The sequence below is a fragment of the Phyllobates terribilis genome, unplaced genomic scaffold, assembly GCF_046119375.1.
Source record: "Phyllobates terribilis strain yellow unplaced genomic scaffold, ASM4611937v1 Scaffold_2__4_contigs__length_985480577, whole genome shotgun sequence".
Taxonomy (NCBI): domain Eukaryota; kingdom Metazoa; phylum Chordata; class Amphibia; order Anura; family Dendrobatidae; genus Phyllobates; species Phyllobates terribilis.
Genome location: NW_027362762.1, coordinates 169,687,552 through 169,706,131, shown reverse-complemented (window position 1 = coordinate 169,706,131; position 18,580 = coordinate 169,687,552). Strand labels below are relative to the sequence as shown.

General features: G+C 40.5%; 1 protein-coding gene across 1 annotated transcript in view; it reads right to left on the bottom strand.

Annotated features, from left to right (window-relative positions):
* Positions 1-18,211, bottom strand: part of CDK4 (cyclin dependent kinase 4) — a 283,108-nt gene extending 264,897 nt beyond the window's left edge. Inside the window, exon 1 of the mRNA XM_073663264.1 lies at positions 17,711-18,211. Within this exon, the coding sequence (XP_073519365.1) occupies positions 17,711-17,791 (81 nt within the window). The 5' untranslated portion in view covers positions 17,792-18,211. The remainder of the gene's footprint in view (positions 1-17,710) is intronic.
* Positions 18,212-18,580: the final 369 nt, after the last annotated feature.

The following is an 18,580-nucleotide window of genomic DNA, read 5'->3' as shown; positions in this document are numbered from 1 at the left end:
AGCTCCAAAGTTTGGGCACACATGGGCTCTCCAAACACAACATGGCGTCCGCTAATTATTCAAGCAAATTTTACAATCAAAAAGTCAAATAGCGCTCCTTCCCTTCCGAGCCCTGCCGTGCGCCCAAACAGTATTTTTTCCCCAAATATTGGGTATCTGCGTGCCCAGGGGAAATTGCACAACAAATTTTGGGGTCCATTTTTTCTTGTTACCCCTGTAAAAATAAAAAAAATTGGGTCTAAATTAACATTTTTGTGAAAAAAGTTAAATGTTCATTTTTTTCTTCCACATTCAAAAAATTCCTGTGAAGCACCTGAAGGGTTAATAAAGTTCTTGAATGTGGTTTTGAGCACCTTGAGGGGTGCAGTTTTTAGAATGGTGTCACTTTTGGGTATTTTCTGTCATAAAGACCTCTCAAAGTGACTTCAAATGTGATGTGGTCCCTAAAAAAATGGTTTTGTAAATTTTGTTGGAAAAATGAGAAATCGCTGGTCAACTTTTAACCCTTATAGCTCCCTAACAAAAAAAAATTTTGGTTCCAAAATTGTGCTGATGTAAAGTAGACATGTGGGAAATGTTATTTATTAACTCTTTTGTGTGACATATCGCTCTGATTTCAGGGCTTAAAAATTCAAATTTTGAAAATTGCAAAATTTTCAAAATTTTCGCCAAATTTCCGTTTTTTTCACAAATAAACGCAAGTGATATCGAAGAAATTTTTCCACAATCATGAAGTACAATATGTCACGAAAAAACAATCTCAGAATCAGGGGGATCCGTTGAAGCGTTCGAGAGTAATTACCTCATAAAGTGACAGTGGTCAGAATTGTAAAAATTGGCCCGGTCATTAACGTGCAAACCACCCGCGGGGCTTAAGGGGTTAAACACTTCTTTATTGAAACAGAAACACACAGCCTTGTAAGTGACACATTGCTGGAATTAGGGGCTTAACTACCGCAGTCGCAGAGGGGCCTGCCAATGCCAGCAAATACTTCAGCTGGATGTGCGTCCTCAGATGCACATTCAGCTGAAGTGTATTGTGGCGCACAGACCTGTCGAGTCCGTGCGTGGCAATACACGCTGTCGGACAATCAGAGGCCAGCATCTGATGTTGGCGTGCACCTGACTGGGGGAGCATGGCACAGACGTCATGCGCTCCCGTCACTTGCAAGCTGAAGTTAGCTGCTGGCTTCAGAAGAGGAATCAGCGCAGTGTGAGAGCAGATGGGAGGTGAGTATAATATTTTTTTTTCTATATATTAAAGAACAGCGGCAGAACAGGGGACATACACCAGCATGGGGGATATATATGCCAGGATGGGGGATATACAGGTGCATCTCACTAAATTAGAATATCATCAAAAAGTTAATTTATTTCAGTTCTTCAATACAAAAAGTGAAACTCATATTATATAGACTCATTACAAACAGGGTGATCTACTTCAAGTGTTTATTTCTGTTAATGTGGATGATTATGGCTTACAGCCAATGAAAACACAAAAGTCATTATCTCAGTAAATTAGAATACTTTATAACAACAGCTTGAAAAATGTTTTTAAAATCCAAAATGTTTGCCTACTGAAATGTATGTTCAGTAAATGCACTCAATACTTGGTCGAGGCTCCTTTTGAATCAATTACTGCATCAATGCGGCGTGGCATGGAGGTGATCAGCCTGTGGCACTGCTGAGGTGTTATGGAAGCCCAGGTTGCTTTGATAGCAGCCTTCAGCTCATCTGCATTGTTGGGTCTGGTGTCTCATCTTCCTCTTGACAATACCCCATAGATTCTCTATGGGGTTAAGGTCAGGCGAGTTTGCTGGCCAATCAATCACAGTGATACTGGTGTTTGTAAACCAGGTATTGGTACTTTTGGCAGTGTGGACAGGTGCCAAGTCCTGCTGGAGAATGAAATTTCCGTCTCCGAAAAGCTTGTTGGCAGAGGGAAGCATGAAGTGCTCTAAAATGTCCTGGTAGACGGCTGTGCTGACTTTGGTCTTGATAAAACACAGTGGACCTACACCAGCAGATGACATGGCTCCCCAAACCATCACGGATTGTGGAAACGTCACATTAGACTTCAAGCAGCTTGGATTGTGGCCTCTCCACTCTTCCTCCAGACTCTGGGACCTTGATTTCCAAATAAAAATTGGAATTCTGGGACCTTGTGGAGTGTGTCAATGACTGCCTTCTGGACATCTGTCAAGTCAGCAGTCTTCCCCATGATTGTGGAGCCGACTGAAACAGACTAAGGGACCTTTTTAAACGCTTAGGAAGCCTTTGCAGGTGTTTTTTTGTTAATTATTTTATTTTACTGAGATAATGACTTTTGTGTTTTCATTGGCTGTAAGCCATAATCATCAACATTAACAGAAATAAACACTTGAAATAGATCACTCTGTTTGTAATGACTCTATACAATATATGAGTGTAACTTTTTGTATTGAAGAACTGAAATAAATTAACTTTTTGATGATATTCTAATTTAGTGAGATGCACCTGTATATACCAAGATAGGGCATTAGAATAAAGGACATAAATACCAGGATAAGGGACATATATACCAGGATGGGGCCCAGGATAATAAACATATATACCAGGATGGGGTCAGGATGAGGGACTTATATACCTGAATGGGGGGGACCCGAGTCCAAATCTTGCACTGGGGCCCATCAGACTCTACCTACGCCACTGGCTGGAATCATGGTTTCAGCTCCTACCCCATGCTGTTCTCAGATCACATAGCAAAAGCCGGCTGACAGATTCTCTTTAAGAGACTCCATGGATGGAAGATATGACTGTTATTGAAAAGAAGGGTGGCTTTATTGGTCACTGATTTATTTTTTTTAAATGTCAGAAAGGTATTTTTGTACATTTTGAGTTGTTTGGTTATTATTCAAACTATAACAGATGAAAATAAACAACTGAGATGGAAAATTTACATTTTTAATTTTGTTGCCCAATAGTTCTGCACACATATACAGTACAGACCAAAAGTTTGGACACACCTACTCTTTTAAAGATTTTTCTGTATTTTCATGACTATTAAAATTGTACATTCACACTGAAGGCATCAAAACTATGAATTAACACATGTGGAATTATATAGTTAACAAAAAAGTGTGAAACAACTGAAAATATGTCTTATATTCTAGGTTCTTCAAAGTAGCCACCTTTTGCTTTGATGACTGCTTTGCACACTCTTGGCATTCTCTGGCCAAGTCATAGTCTTGACCTTAATCCAATAGAAATGTTGTGGAAGGACCTAACCTGGAAGGACCTTAAAAGAGCAGTTCACGGGAGAAAACCTACCATCATAACTGAGTTGAAGCTGTTTTGTAGGGAGAAAGGGACTAAATTTCCTCCAAAACGATACGCAGGACTAATTAACAATTACTGGAATCATTTCAATGCAGTTATTGCTGCACAAGGAGTCAAACCAGATACTGAAGAAAAGAAGAAAAGGTTCACATTTTTTGCCACACTCAGACATAGGATATTGAATTATTTTCTCATTTAAAAAATGACAAAGTCTAATATTTTTTACTCTTTATTTTTGTTTGATTCTCTTTATCTGCTTTTAGGACTGATGTATTTTTGGTCAAATTTGTGCTAAAATATGGGATCTAAGGGTAAGGTTTCTCCTTGTGGAGAGTGACAAGCCTGGTCTGGCACGCCATGTATGAGGAGACTTAAACACCTTGCATACTTCTCTGGGAAATTAAATATGCAAATTATCTCTTCAGCGAGGAAGAGAACTTGAACACTAGTGCTTCCTATTGGAAGTAGCAATCCTACTTCTGCTAAAATATGGAAAATTCTAAAGGGTTCTCAAACTTTCAAGCACCACTATATATGCAATAATTGAATACGTGAAATGTAAACTACATTGCTGCTATATAGACTGCACTTATAAAATGAAGGTACTTAGTGCACAGATTTGTCAACTAATGTGTGCCACCAGGTACAAGACGACCTTTCTCTACCATTTAAATTTGAAGGATTTTGGCCTAAGAGAGGCATATCTGATAGACATTATTAGGGTCCCTCCAGAGAAAGGTACCCCTTGTTATGGCTAGTGGGCACACATGAATTGGCCAATTTGTGCGCTAGTTACCTTAAAGTGGTATTCCCATCTCCAAGATCCCATCCCAATATGCAGTAGGTGTAATAATAATAATAATAATAATAATAATAGTAATAATATTAGCAACTACCTCCAATTAGAACTATAGTGTAGTTCTTCTGATTCGCTATGTTGCTTACCCCATGTGCAGGGCAATCAAGTAGTTTTGGTATCCATGGTTATAACCACAAGCAATTAGCTAGCTGTCACTATATGAGTGGTCGTTACCATGGATACTTAAGCTACATTTCAGTTTATCGTAGGTGCACTTTAACTGTGAGAGACGAATCTAAAAAAAAATCCAGAAAATCACATTGTATGATTTTTACAAAATTAATTTGCATTTTATTGCATGAAATAAGTATTTGATACAATAAAAAAAAAAACAGAACTTAATATTTGGTACAGAAACCTTTTGTTTGCAATTACAGAGGTCAGACGTTTCCTGTAGTTCTTGACTAAGTTTGCACACACTGCAACAGAGATTTTGACCCACTCCTCCATACAGATCTTCTCCAGATCTTTCAGGTTTCGGGGCTGTCACTGGGCACCATTGAGTTTCAGCTCCCTCCAAAGATTTATTTGGTTCATGTCTGGAGACTGGCTAGGCCACTCCAGGATCTTGACATGCTTCTTAAGGAGCAACTCCTTAGTTGCTCTGGCTGTGTGTTTCGGGTCATGGTCCTCCTGTATAGTTCTGGGCTGATTCCTGACCTTTCTCAGAATCATCTTTACCCCACCAGGCAAAATTTTGCAGGGAGTCCCAGACCAAGGAAGACTGACAGTCATCTTGTGTTTCTTCTATTTTCTTATAATTATGCCAACAGTTGTTGCCTTCTCATCAAGCAAATCTACAATTTTGTCCCTGGTGCCCTTAGACAGCTCTTTGATTGAGTGTGTGGACAGGTGTCTTTTATACAGATAACGAGTTCAAGAAGGTGAAATTAATACAGGTAATGAGTGCAGATTAGGAGGGCTTCTTAAAGAAAAACTAACAGGTATGTGAGAGCCAGAAATCTTGTTGGTTGGTAGGTGATCAAATGCTTATTTCATGCAATAAAATGCAATTTAATGATATAAAAATCATACAATGTGATTTTCTGAATTTTATTTTTAGATTCTGTCTCACAGTTGAAGTGTACCTACAATAAAAATACAGACCTCTCCATTCTTTGTACAGTTGAAACCAGAAGTTTACATACACTATACAAAAAGACACATATGCATGTTTTTCACAATATCTGACATGAAATCAGAATAAACCTTTTTAGTTCAATTAGGATTACCATAATTTTTAATATATGCCAAATGCCAGAATAATGGAAGAGAATGCTTTAAGGCATTTTTATTACTTACTGAAAATTGAAAAGTTTACATACATTTCATTAGTATTTGGTACCATTGCCCTTAAACTTAATGACTTGGGTCAAACGTTTGGGATATCCTTCCACAAGCTTCTCACAATAGTTGGTCGAAATTTGGGCCCATTCCTCCTCACAAAACTGGTGTAACTGATCCAGGTTTGTAGGTCGCCTTGCTCGCACCTGCCTTTTCAGCTTTGCCCATGAATTTTTAATAGGATTGCGATCAGGGCTTTGTGATGGCCACTTCAAAACATTGACTTTGTTATCCTTAAGCCACTTTGTTACCATTTTGGCAGTATGCTTCGGGTTGTTGTCCATTTGGAAGACCCATTTCCGCCCAAGCTTTAACTTCCTGGCTGATGTCTTGAGTTGTTACTTCAGTATTGCCACATAATCTTCTTTTCTCATGATGCCATCTATTTTGTGAAGTGCAGCAGCCCCTCCTGCAGCAAAACAACTCCACAACATGATGCTGCCACCCCCGTGTTTCACAGTTGGGATGGTGTTCTTAGGCTTCCAAGCTTCTCTCTTTTTCCTCCAAACGTAATGATGGTCATTATGCCCAAAAATCAAAATTTTAGTTTCATCAGACCACAAGACACGTCACCAAAAATTAAGGTCTTTGTTCCTGTGTGCACTTGCAGACATTAATTAGGCTTTTTTATGTTTCTTTTGGAGTAATGGCTTCTTCCTGGCAGAGTGGCCTTTCAGCCCATGTTGATACAGTACTCGTTTCACTGTGGATATTGACACACTCTTACCAGCTTCCGCAATCATCTTCACAAGGTCTTTTGCTTTTGTCCTTGGGTTGATCTGCACATGTCGGACCAAAGGACGTTCATCTCTGGGACACATAACCCGTCTCCATCCTTACTGGTATGATGGCTGGACATTCCCATCTTGTTTGTGCTTGCGTATAATTGTTAAGGATGAGCCAGACTTGTGCAAGTCCACAATTCTCTTCCTGATATCTGATTTCTTTAGACTTTCTCATGATGCTACACAAAGAAGCAGTGTGTTTCAGGTGTGCATTAAAATACATCCACAGGTGTGTCTCTAATTAACCCAGGTGTTGCCAAAAAATCAGAAGCTTACAAACATATGACATCATCATATGGGCAGTCCAGAATTGTTTAACCGCTTCCCGACCGCCCACTGTAGATAAACGTCCGCGCTGCCTGGGCTCTGTGCAGCGCGGACGTTTAAAAACGGTGGGTGGTCTCGCAGTGCTCAGGACCCCCAGGGTCCTGCAAGCGCTGTGAGAGCGGTGCAGAGCGTTAGCTCTGACAGGGAACATCATCGGGACCTGATTAGATCAGGTCCCAGTGATGTTAACCCTTTGCTGTCTTCTATATGCCGCGATCTATAGTGATCGCGGCATATAGAAGACAGCAGGAGGAGAGGGGGTCGTCCACTTACCTCTCCGACGACCCCTTGATTGCTTTCAGGACCTGGCGTTGCTATGGCAGCTGGAGGTCACATGACCGCCTCCAGCTCTGCCATATATGGTGTCCTTCCTGTCTGGCTTCAGCCTGTAGCTGATGCCAGACAGGAGACTGTGAAACAGTCAGTGAAGATCTCATATAATGTAATACATGTCTATTACATTACATGAGATCAGGGATCAGAAAAATAAAAATTAATGTCCCATACAGGGACTAAGTAAAAATGTAAAAAAAAGTTAAAAAAAAATGTTTTGAAACTGTTAAAAAAAAAATACAAAATAAATAAAAATAAATAAATAAAATATTAAACCGATAAATCCATATATTTATGCAAAAATAAAAAAAGTACACATATTTGGTATTGCCGCGTCCGAAACAACCCGAGCTATAAAACTGTCACACTAATTAACTCCTTATGTGTACACCGTAATAAAAATAAATAAAAAACGGAGCAAAAAACTGTGCTTTTTCCTCATATCGCCAAACAAAAAGTGGAAAAAAATGCGATCAAAAAGCAAAATGGAAATAGAAATGGTACCGCTGAAAACGTCATCTTGTTCCGCAAAAATCAAGCCGCTATACAGCTCCATCAGCTAAAAAATAAAAAAGTAATACCTCTCAGAATAAAGCAATGCAAAAAAAATATTTTTTCTATAAAATTGTTTTATTGTGTAAAAGCGCCAAAACATAAAATAATATTCCTGAATTGTTGGTTTTTGTTAATTTTACCTTCCAAAAAACGGAATATAAAGCGATCAAAAAATGTCACGTACCCACAAATGGTACCAATAAAAATGTTAACTCGTCCCGCAAAAAACAAGCCATCACAGGACTGTCGGCCGAAATATGGAAAAATTATAGCTCTCAAAATATGGCGATGCAAAAACTAGATTTTGCAAAAAAAAAGCGTCTCTTAGTGTGTGACAGCTGTCAGTCATAAAAACCCGATATAAATCTGGTATCTCTGTAATCGCACCGACCCGAAGAATAAAGTAATCTAATCAGTTATATCACACTAGGAACTGCGTAAAAAATAAATAAAACCAATTCTTCACCTGCTACTGATTTGTTTATTATGTCTCCCAAAGATCGCAGTATGGCTCGGCACACATTTATCCTGCGCTCTGCGCTGAGCACTTACGCCAGAGTTTCCATGTAAATCTCTGAAATATGTGATTCATCCGGAACCCATGACGGAAGATTCCCTGTAATGAGGCAGATATAGGCCACTGTGGATGCCGTCTGGCCTGTGATCCCACGGTGTCATTTGTTTTAGGCGTGCATAAAAGTGCGGTTGGCCACAGTTTTGTGCACTTCTGAAAAAAAGGACACAGCTAAACAGAGGCCAGACGGAGTCCAGAGTAACTCTGCTGCCTCATTACAGTGAATGGATCCCGCAGGGGTTTCATCTGAATTACATCACTTGGAAATTTAGATGGAAACCCCGATGTAAGTGCTCAGCCTAGAGCGCCGGATAAATGTTACGTCAAATGTTCCCAATAAAAGCTTCAACTCAGTCCTCAAAAAAAGCTAGTCCCCACTCAGGTCCGTCATCTGTTAAAAATATAAGGGACTTCCAAGTTACTGGTAGCAGAAAGGCTCTGGAAAAGCGAAATGGTCCTTGCCCCCCAAAAGAAATTAAAAAAATGTTGTGCTCCCAAATCCAAATGCATATTCTACAATAATTTGTTCTCCAATTGTCAAATAGCACTCCGTCCCCCCCAGATCTCGCCATATGGCTGAGCGGTACGATACAGCCACATATGGGGTATTGCCACTTTTAGAAGAAATTGTGTGACACATTTCGGCACCATTTTTACCCATTGCCCTGTGTGAAAATGTAAAATCTGAGGGTAAAACATTTTTTTGTGGTAAAAATATAATTATGCTTTTTTCACTGCCCAATGGTATAAATTTAAAAATAAAAAAATACTCACTACTTCCCTAGATGAATTCCTTGAGAGGTGTAGTTTACAAAATGGGGTCACTTGTGGGGGTTTCTGCTGTTTCGGCATGTCAGCGACTCTTCAAATGTGACATGGTGTCTGCTGCCTATCCCAGCCAACATTGCGCTCCTTTCTCTTCCGAACCCTGCCGTACACCAAAGCAGTGGTTTTCCCCCACATATGGGGTATCGGCGTGTTCAGGAGAAATTGAACAACAAATTTCATGGTGCAATTTATCCTGTTAACCTTATGATAGTACAAAATTAGGGAAAGGAAAACATTTTTTGTGGGAAAAATGTGAAAATTTTATTTTTATGGCTCAATATTATAAACTTCTGTGAAGCAGCTGGGGGTGCAAGGTGCTCACCACATATCTAGATAAGTTTCCTAAGGGGTCTAGTTTCCAAAATGGTGTCACTTGTGGGGAGTTTCCACTGTTTAGGGACATCAGGGGCTCCCCAAATGCAACATGGCGTCCGCTAATTATTCAAACAAATTTTACATTCAAAAAGTCAAATGGCGCTCCTTCCTTTCCGAGCCCTGCCGTACGCCCAAACAGTGGTTTTCCCTCACATATGGGGTATCAGCACGCTCAAGAGAAATTGCACAAAAAATTTCATGGTGCAATTTATCCTATTACCATTATGATAATGGAAAATTAAGGGATGAAAAACGTTTTTGTGGGAAAAATGTGAAAATTTTATTTTTACAGCTCAATATTATAAACTTCTGTGAAGGACCTTGGGGTTCAAGGTGCTCACCACACATCTAGATAAGTTCCCTAAGGGGTCTAGTTTCCAAAATGGTGTCACTTGTGGGGGGTTTCCACTGTTTAGGCACATCAGGAGCTCTCCAAACGCAACATGGTGTCTGCTAATTATTCAGACAAATTTTACATTCAAAAAGTCTAATGGCGCTCCTTCCTTTCCGAGCCCTGCCGTACACCAAAACAGTGGTTTTCCCTCACATATGGGGTATCAGCACGCTCAAGAGAAATTGCACAAAAAATTTTGGGGTCCATTTTTTCCTGTTACCCCTGTGAAAATAAAAAAAATTGGGTCTAAAGTAACATTTTTGTGAAAAAAGTTAAATGTTAATTTTTTTCTTCCACATTCCAAAAATTCCTGTGAAGCACCTGAAGGGTTAATAAAGTTCTTCAATGTGGTTTTGAGCACCTTGAGGGGTGCAGTTTTTAGAACGGTGTCACTTTTGGGTATTTTCTGTCATAAAGACCCCTCAAAGTGACTTCAAATATGATGTGGTCCCTAAAAAAATGTTTTTGTAAATTTTGTTGGAAAAATGAGAAATCGCTGGTCAACTTTTAACCCTTATAGCTCCCTAACAAAAAAAAATTTTGGTTCCAAAATTGTGCTGATGTAAAGTAGACATGTGGGAAATGTTATTTATTAAGTATTTTGTGTGACATATCTCTCTGATTTAAGGGCATGAAAATTCAAAGTTTGAAAATTGCAAAATTTTCAAAATTTTCGCCAAATTTCCGATTTTTTCACAAATAAACGCATGTGACATCAAAGAAATTTTACCACTATCATGAAGTACAATATGTCACGAAAAAACAGTCTCAGAATCAGGGGGATCTGTTGAAGCGTTCCAGAGTAATTGCTTCATAAAGTGACAGTGGTCAGAATTGAAAAAATTGGCCCGGTCACGAAGGCAAAAACAGGCTCTGGTGCGAAGTGGTTAAAGGTATAGTAATCTTAGTGCATGTAAACTTTTGACTTTGCATTAAGTAAGGCCATGTTCACACATTCAGTATTTGTTCAGTGTTTTACCTTAGTATGTAAGCCGAAATCAGGAATGGAACAGTCAGTACAAAAGTATAATAGAAACACGTGCACCACTTCTGCATTTTTCACCCACTCATGGCTTTGGCTTACAAATACTGATGTAAAATACTAACCAAATACTGAACGTGTGAACGTGGCCTAAAATGGATTTATACTGAAAATGATCCATTTGTTCACTCGATTTTAGCTACACTCCATGGTCACGTGTCTAGTTTCCAGGGAAGCTGCAATTGTGAAAGTGTAGGTGGCTCTAATAAAGTAGTTATTCAGTGTATTGTAGGGTTTTACTCACTTGGGTGTGTCGGGAGGCAAACAGGAAGCGTTTTCATTTAAATGTCCATGTCGGTTTATTGCTTCATAAACCGGCCAAAAGCAAAAGGAACACAAACAGCCTTTAGTGCAGGCAAAACAAAGTAAACAGTCCTTTAGGCAAAGTCTCTGTTAAGCCAGTCCTGTGGGCACACAGGCTGGATAGCATCCAGTTCACTGGCTTAGTCTGGAGACAACAACACACAGGAGGCCTTCTCTCTAAACACAGACCCTGTGTCAAACAACGAACTCCATTATATCCTCTTAACCACACCCAGAGGTGAGGTATGTGGGTAGCCAGACCCGCCCATCTCTCCAATTACCCGTAACCTGGTCCCAGATGCACCAAACAGTCCTCTTAGTGCTTATGTGCACTAGAGCAACATTCCTGGATTACATCACAGAGGACAGCCATCTCTGTGATACATACCTTCCATCAATTATGTGTCCGTTAGCTACCTTACAGTAGATACTGTAGATAGATAGATGTCCTTATAGATGTCATACTATGACAAGTATAGAAATCTACAAAAATATACATATGCGGAAACTAATTTTTCTTTTCCCAACATTTTATTTCTCCATGCAATATATTGTTGCAGATTGTCAAACACTCTTAACAAATTTGGCAAATTAATTTCCAGGAATAGTTCTGTGGTTTAAACATTTGTCTTTTTAATGCTTTTGCGCCTTCGCATTTTGCAAACCTTCAATTAAGATTATTTTACAATTCTAGGAAATGCTATTGGTATTTTTTATGAAAGAGAAGCATTAGCATTTCCAAACATCTTGTAAGTACGCTATTGTAATTCTCTTTAAGAAGGGAAAGAAAACAGCTGAGGCCCTGACTTGCTCCCTTAATGACCCTGGAAGCTATTTCACATTCGTAGAAACTATTCAATGGAACATACAGCTTACACATTTGTGTCTTTTGTACCACATTCTTCCAAACAGTTCTAGTAAGTAATGAAGGTCGATACGCACATCCATATTATGGATCCCATGCCTCACCTCCAAATTTCTACAGTCTCATAAACGTTAAGTCTGTGATGTTCTCTCCTAGAAACATCATCACAAGTCATAGCTGAGGCAAAATATGTCTCTTCCTACAAATATCCGAGTATTGTTTGCAAGATTGAAAAAGGCGGATCCGGTATAACCAGTTGATGGGGTTAATTCTGTTATGTTTCCCCTCTTTTAATATGTTGAATTTTGATTAATAAAGATTGTTGTATTTGTATCAAGATGGGTTTGCTTCCATGTTGCTGTAGGTTATATATATTGAATGGAAGTGTCAATAATATGTGGGCCTTATTAAGGTATACCCTCCTGTGATGTATATGCCCTCAGCCCCTCCTGTGATGTGCATGCCCCCAAGCCCTCCTATGATATATATGCCCCCAGTGCCTTCTTTTCAAAATTCATCGCAAAGAGTCGACTGCGCTCCAGACCGATTCAAAACTGGAAAATCAGTTGTAACTAGCAACATCAATACCACCTAACATCACAGCCGCACCAAAGAGAAGAAGTTCCATTAGGGGTGAGTTATGGTAATTAATTGTTTATATAGCAGAATAAATATCAAGTTGATCATTTCTATGGCCTATGGAGAATCAGCTCTGTGATAGGCGCTGGTTTACACAAAGGGATGCAGTTTGTTGGTGCAAACAAACAAGCGGTTTATTAAACGTCCATAAACAGGTCAGGATAAAAAATGATAGCAGCCTTTTTCAGGTACAAAAAGATATAACTGAACAAAACTGAGAATAACAAGTCCATCAAGCATGGCCTCAGCTGTTTTAATGCAAGTGCTTTTTCTTAACTTCATCAGGTCTGAGCAGCACATGCAAGGCCTCCTCACCTTGCATAACACACAGACAGAGTGAGCCCCGGCTGCCTTAAATCAGACCTTCCAAGACCTGGACTGGAGGTAAGTCAGCAGCCTATCCCACCCAGCTCTTTCAGCTGCTCGTAAAACCTAGCCCCATAATCCAGGCCCATTAAACACCTCTCAGCACTATGTGTGCTGGAGCCTGCTTCTCCGGGTCCTATATCACCGAGGCTTGGTACCTCAAGGACACATACCTCCCGTCCACGACCTGTCCAACTGCAACCTTACAGGCCCCCAAATTATGTTATAAATATCGAAATAGCCCCTAGCAGAAAAAAAGGTTACCCACCCCTGGTCTAATATGCATGGGGGTCTTGAGACCGAAATCAGTGTGTTTAGACCTAATGGGCTTTGGTGGTCTTTAGGACAAGAAAAGTGGATATCACGGAAGTAATATAATGCCTAGGTTTGAGCATGAGACAATACCTCATTCATCCATCCATCTCGAGTTATTGCTTATGGATAATTCTCTTAAAGCTGTATACATCAAAAGATTGTTCATAACATAGAAAACTTTATGTTCTTTATGCCTTTTTGTCACTAATGTTGTTTGTGCAATATAGAGTGATTATAAACTGGGGAATATAAGTGTTTGCCTTTGCTTTGAGATATAGATGTTATTACTATGGCATAGTTTGCATTTGTAAGAAGGTTTTACAAGTGCTTTTGGGTGGTAGTGAGAAGATTTGTCATTACTTGCTATGAATTCCCATTTAAGTAATATGGGCATAGTAGACACATTTGTATTAATGCATAAACTACTGCGCAGCAATTAGAGGAAACTTCCACCCACAATTTCATATCCTGTGCTATGTAAAACTCAATAAGTACCACATAAGGTAGAACACTACTTACCTGTAAGAGATAATAGGATGCCTTAGCAGACCTACTCAAACAAGTTAAGTAACACAAATTGCTATAATGGATCCACTTTCTTTAACAGTGCAGATTTATCCCCAAACCACTATTGTAATTGCTGTGCAATTGTTTCTGCATTTCATTTTTTACTATGTACTTTATCTAGTTTTTCATGTTTTGAAACTTATAATAAAGTATATTAAGTAAAAAGATATTTTTTTGTTACTTGTCGCAGTATGGCAACCAGAAATGTCATTTCTTTTGCACCCTTGGACCTTTTTGCCATACATAAAACTGTATGAAGACGATCAAGTTTTACAGATGAAAATGGTGCTCTATTAAATGCTCATAAGGATAAAAGTAATTTGGAGTAGGGAAATATTCTCAGCATATACCATCAATTTCTGATTGGTGAGGTCCAACCCTGGTCTTTCAAAGTGGTTGTAGTATCTTTGCCCAGTCAGTGATTATATGTCGCTTTCATACATGTGGCTGTGTTGGGTTCTGTAGTCCACCTGGATTTCAAGGAATAGCACTTCCGTTTTGTTCCAACAATTTGCAGTTTAAACTCCAAAAATCAGAATTGTAGCAGGGCAACAATTTAATTTGCCCCTTTCAAAAAACACACGTACCAACATGCACTTTAGCCAAATTCAGGTGTCCTTGTTTCATGGTTAGAGTACAGATCACAATATATAGACTGGCCACGGGTCTCCAGGCGCAAACTTGACAGCTTCATGGGCATGGCTGTTGAGTTCAGGTTGGGAAGCCTGATGCCAGTCCATAACTTACAGTTCGTGTTTCACAGATGTCTGAATTCAACCTTAGAACAAAGCTAACTTTGTCCCCCAAAAAACATACATGCCATCATACCGCACACTTATTTACACCAGACCACAAAGATTCATAGTGTTCATAGTGTACACTATTCTTTCAGTCAAATTTGCAGATACAGCCAATAAGAGCATATGATGGCAGCGAGAACAGAGCCTAAAGGATTGCTAATTTTCTTCTAGATATACTATTTTTTTTTTTTTTATAGAATATGACTTCAGTAGTATCTTTTGAAATCTTGTATGTATTTTTGCTAAACTTTAACTACATTCATGAAAAAAAAACTAGGTACATCTTCTTGCAGTTTTGATGGATCAGGACATAATGAAAAGCATCTGGTCCTTAAAAGGACTTAAAATTAATTAATACAACTTCACATAAACAAGAACAACACATGGAAAATTTCATCCTGTCATTTTTTTATTTCACAAAAACTAGAATGGAGAAGCAGTGTGTGTGGGTGAAAACTTAAGCACACTCTTACTCCTTACATATGAATTAGGAGGGTAAAGTGCAGCCAGGTGCTGATAATAAGATGTTCTTGATTAATTGTTCTTCAGCAAGTGTCCCCATCTATATAAAAGCAGAATGTCACAGGAATAATGTGACAGAGAGGGTCCAGATGGTAGTGACGTTTGGTTACACGAACCCCATGCACTGATTAGAACTGCTTCACCTTCCTATTATCAGTGTAAGTTTTCCTTGCTCTGTCATAGCAAGGGTTAATCAGTTGAGTTGATCTCTTGAAGCTCTCCATCCTGAATTGTCTCAGCTGTTCTGTGTTGGCCACTCCCCTTTAGTATTGTCACACACAGTGTAGGAAAGACAAAACGTGGCACGAAGGGATGAAGAGAATGAAGGATGAAGGGTAGCGAGCCCAGACACTAGGGAAAGGGGGAAGTGGAGACCTCCTAGGCTGATCTGCAATCACCCTGTCTCCCCCTACTGTCCCTATATTGGTTCCTCACCAATCGCCACAAAGGAACCTATGCCTGTATTTCCCTAGTGCTTGGCCCTTGATAGGGAAGGGGTGATGAGCGCTAGTCGATCCCCACTGACAACGGTAATGCCAAACAAAGGGATCTCCTGCAACCAACTGCAGGGCAACTGTCTGTCACATCTGACACACCCGTGACAGTACCCCCTCCTCTATGAGTGGCCTCCGGACACTCAGGACCAGGTTTCTCAGGATAAGAGGCGTGAAATGAACGAATTAACCTGGGAGCGTTCACCTCTGATGCTGAAACCCACATCCTCTCTTCTGGACCATAACCCTTTGACGTTGGAGACGAGAATCTACAATCCTCGAAATCTGAAACTCAAGATTACCATCAACCATTACTGGGGGAGGCGGTAGGGGTGAGGGCTCAAGAGGTTCCACATATTTCTTGAGTAAGGACCGGTGGAAAACATTATGGACCTTAAGGGCCTGAGGAATCTCAAGACAAAACTCTGCTGAGTTAATGACAGCGGTTATTTTAGCGGGACGAATAAACCTAGGTCCCAGCTACCAAGAACGAACTTTCAATTTTATATTCTTGGTCGACAACCACACAAAGTCATTCACATTCAGGTCCGGACCTTGCAAGCGTTTTCTGTCAGCCATACATTTATACCTGTCTCCCATGATCTTTAAATTACTTAGGACCCCCCACCACACCGAGGAGAGCGACGAACCAAAACGTTCCTCCTCAGGAACTCTCGAAGCTCCTCCCCCAATAAGGGTACCAAATTGTGGGTGGTAACCGTATGCAGTAAACAACGGTGACCTGCTAGTGGATTCTTCACGATGATTATTAATAGCAAATTCTGCCAGCGGTAAGTAGGAGGTCCAATCCTCCTGATTTTCGGAGATGAAATACCTGAGGTAGGTCTCCAAATTCTGATTGACACGCTCGGTCTGTCCATTCGACTGATTGTGGAAGGCAGAGGAAAAGGACAGCTGCAACCCCAGTTGAGAACAGAATGCCTTCCAAAACTTGGAAACAAACTGGGTCCCCTGATCTGACACCATATCGGAGGGAACCCCGTGAAACTTCACAATCTCATTTATGAACACCTGAGGAACTGTCTTGGCATTTGGAAGTGCAGGTAATGCGACAAAGTGAACCATTTTACTGAACCTCTCTACAACCACCAAAACCACCATTTTGTCTGCAGAAACAGGTATGTCAGTAATAAAATGCACGGACAAGTGTGTCCATGGCCTACTAGAGATAGGTAGTGGAAGAAGAGTACCAGATGGACGGGTATGCAAAACCTTAGAACGCACGCAAATACTAAAAGCAGATACATGTTCAATCACATCCCAAGCAACCCTGGCCACCAAAAACGATGAGAGAGGAGGTCCGCGGCTGCCTTACCACCTGGATGACCAGCAAGCACAGAGTTAGGATGTTCCTTAATTACTTTGTGGCGCAGATTAGATGGTACAAATAACCTTTCTGAAGGCCAGGAGGCAGGGGCGTCCCCCTAAGCCTCCAACACCTCACCCTCCAGTTCAGGGTATAATGCCGAAATGACTACCCCCTTCTGTAGTATCAGGGCAGGTTTCTCATGGTCACCGCCACCATCACCAGGGAAACTCCGGGACAAAGCATCAGCCTTGACATTTTTGACCCCTGGACGAAAAGTGATAACAAAATTGAACCTAGTAAAAAACAGGGACCATCTGGCTTGCCTAGGGTTGAGACTTTTAGCTGACTGGACATATGACAGGTTCTTATAGTCAGTAATAACAGTAATAGGATGGACAGCCCCCTCCAACCAATGTCGCCATTCTTCGAACGTCAATTTGATCGCCAAAAGTTCCCTATTACCCACGTCATAATTTCTCTCAGCTGGAGACAATTTTTTAGAAAAGAAGGTGCATGAATGCCATTTACCAAGGGACGGACCCTGAGATAACACAGCCCCAACCCCCACAGTCAACGCATCAACTTCAACAACAAAGGGTTGGGAAACATCGGATTGACTGAGTATAGGTGCAGTCGCAAAATAATTATTTAAGGAAGAAAAAGCCTGGAGAGAGACTGTAAGGGACCTAGGGTGGCTGTGATGGCGAGGGAATGCTGTACTGCTTCACCCCGGCTCCCACACAAAGACAATCTTCCCATGTGGCGTATCACTTACTTTCTGATTGTAGTTCTGCTCTCTCCGCAATCCATTTCCTTCAGGGTCCGCCACTTGAACATTAAAGGACTTCCACTCCATTTTTATATCAAAACACTACTTTACTTTCATCTCAGGCATAGCAGAACATTCAGGGGAAGACCGTTGCATTATCAGGGTTGCAGTTTCTTGTATAGCACAAGTTCTTAGTTTACCATCTGTTTGTCAGTCTGTCTCAAGCTATCCCTTTTTAGTGGCTGCTTTGACCCTGGAGATAACTGAGTCACTGCAGCCCTGTGAGTCCCGCACAGCTTTCTCGGGACTAATCCCCGTCTGTCTAGTCCTCCGCTTCTTGGAGGTCTTGGAGGAAGCCACACTGCCACCTCTTATAGACCGTATGTCCCGAATGTGATGGGAAAGCCTTTCTCCGATTTACAGGCCGACGATTCTCTGCTGCTGAACCGACCTTGCTGCTGCTCTTTTCCTGGTCTTGCAGCTACTGCTCTCAAACAGGAACTTCCCTCAGTCCACACTGTCCTGCTCCTCCCACACTAAGCAACTTCTAATTCTTTAACTATTTCCTATCTTAACTCTTTCCTATCTTAAAGTGCCCGCTTCTGCACTGCCCAAATCCTATCTATACTTATAACTACACTGTCTCTGTAACTAACATGTCCGTCAGTAGGTCATGTACATGTTTACCAGATAAACACAAAATACCTTAACATGTGCAGACCAAGGGAAAAAGAGAGAAGAGACACCTGACCGTTCCGGTCACCCCCTTACAAGGTATCTGACCATTTGGAAAAATCAGACCCCTTCTTTGTCATGTCAGTAAGGGGTTTCACAACTACTGAGTAATTTTGGATGAATTTCTGGTAAAAATTAGTA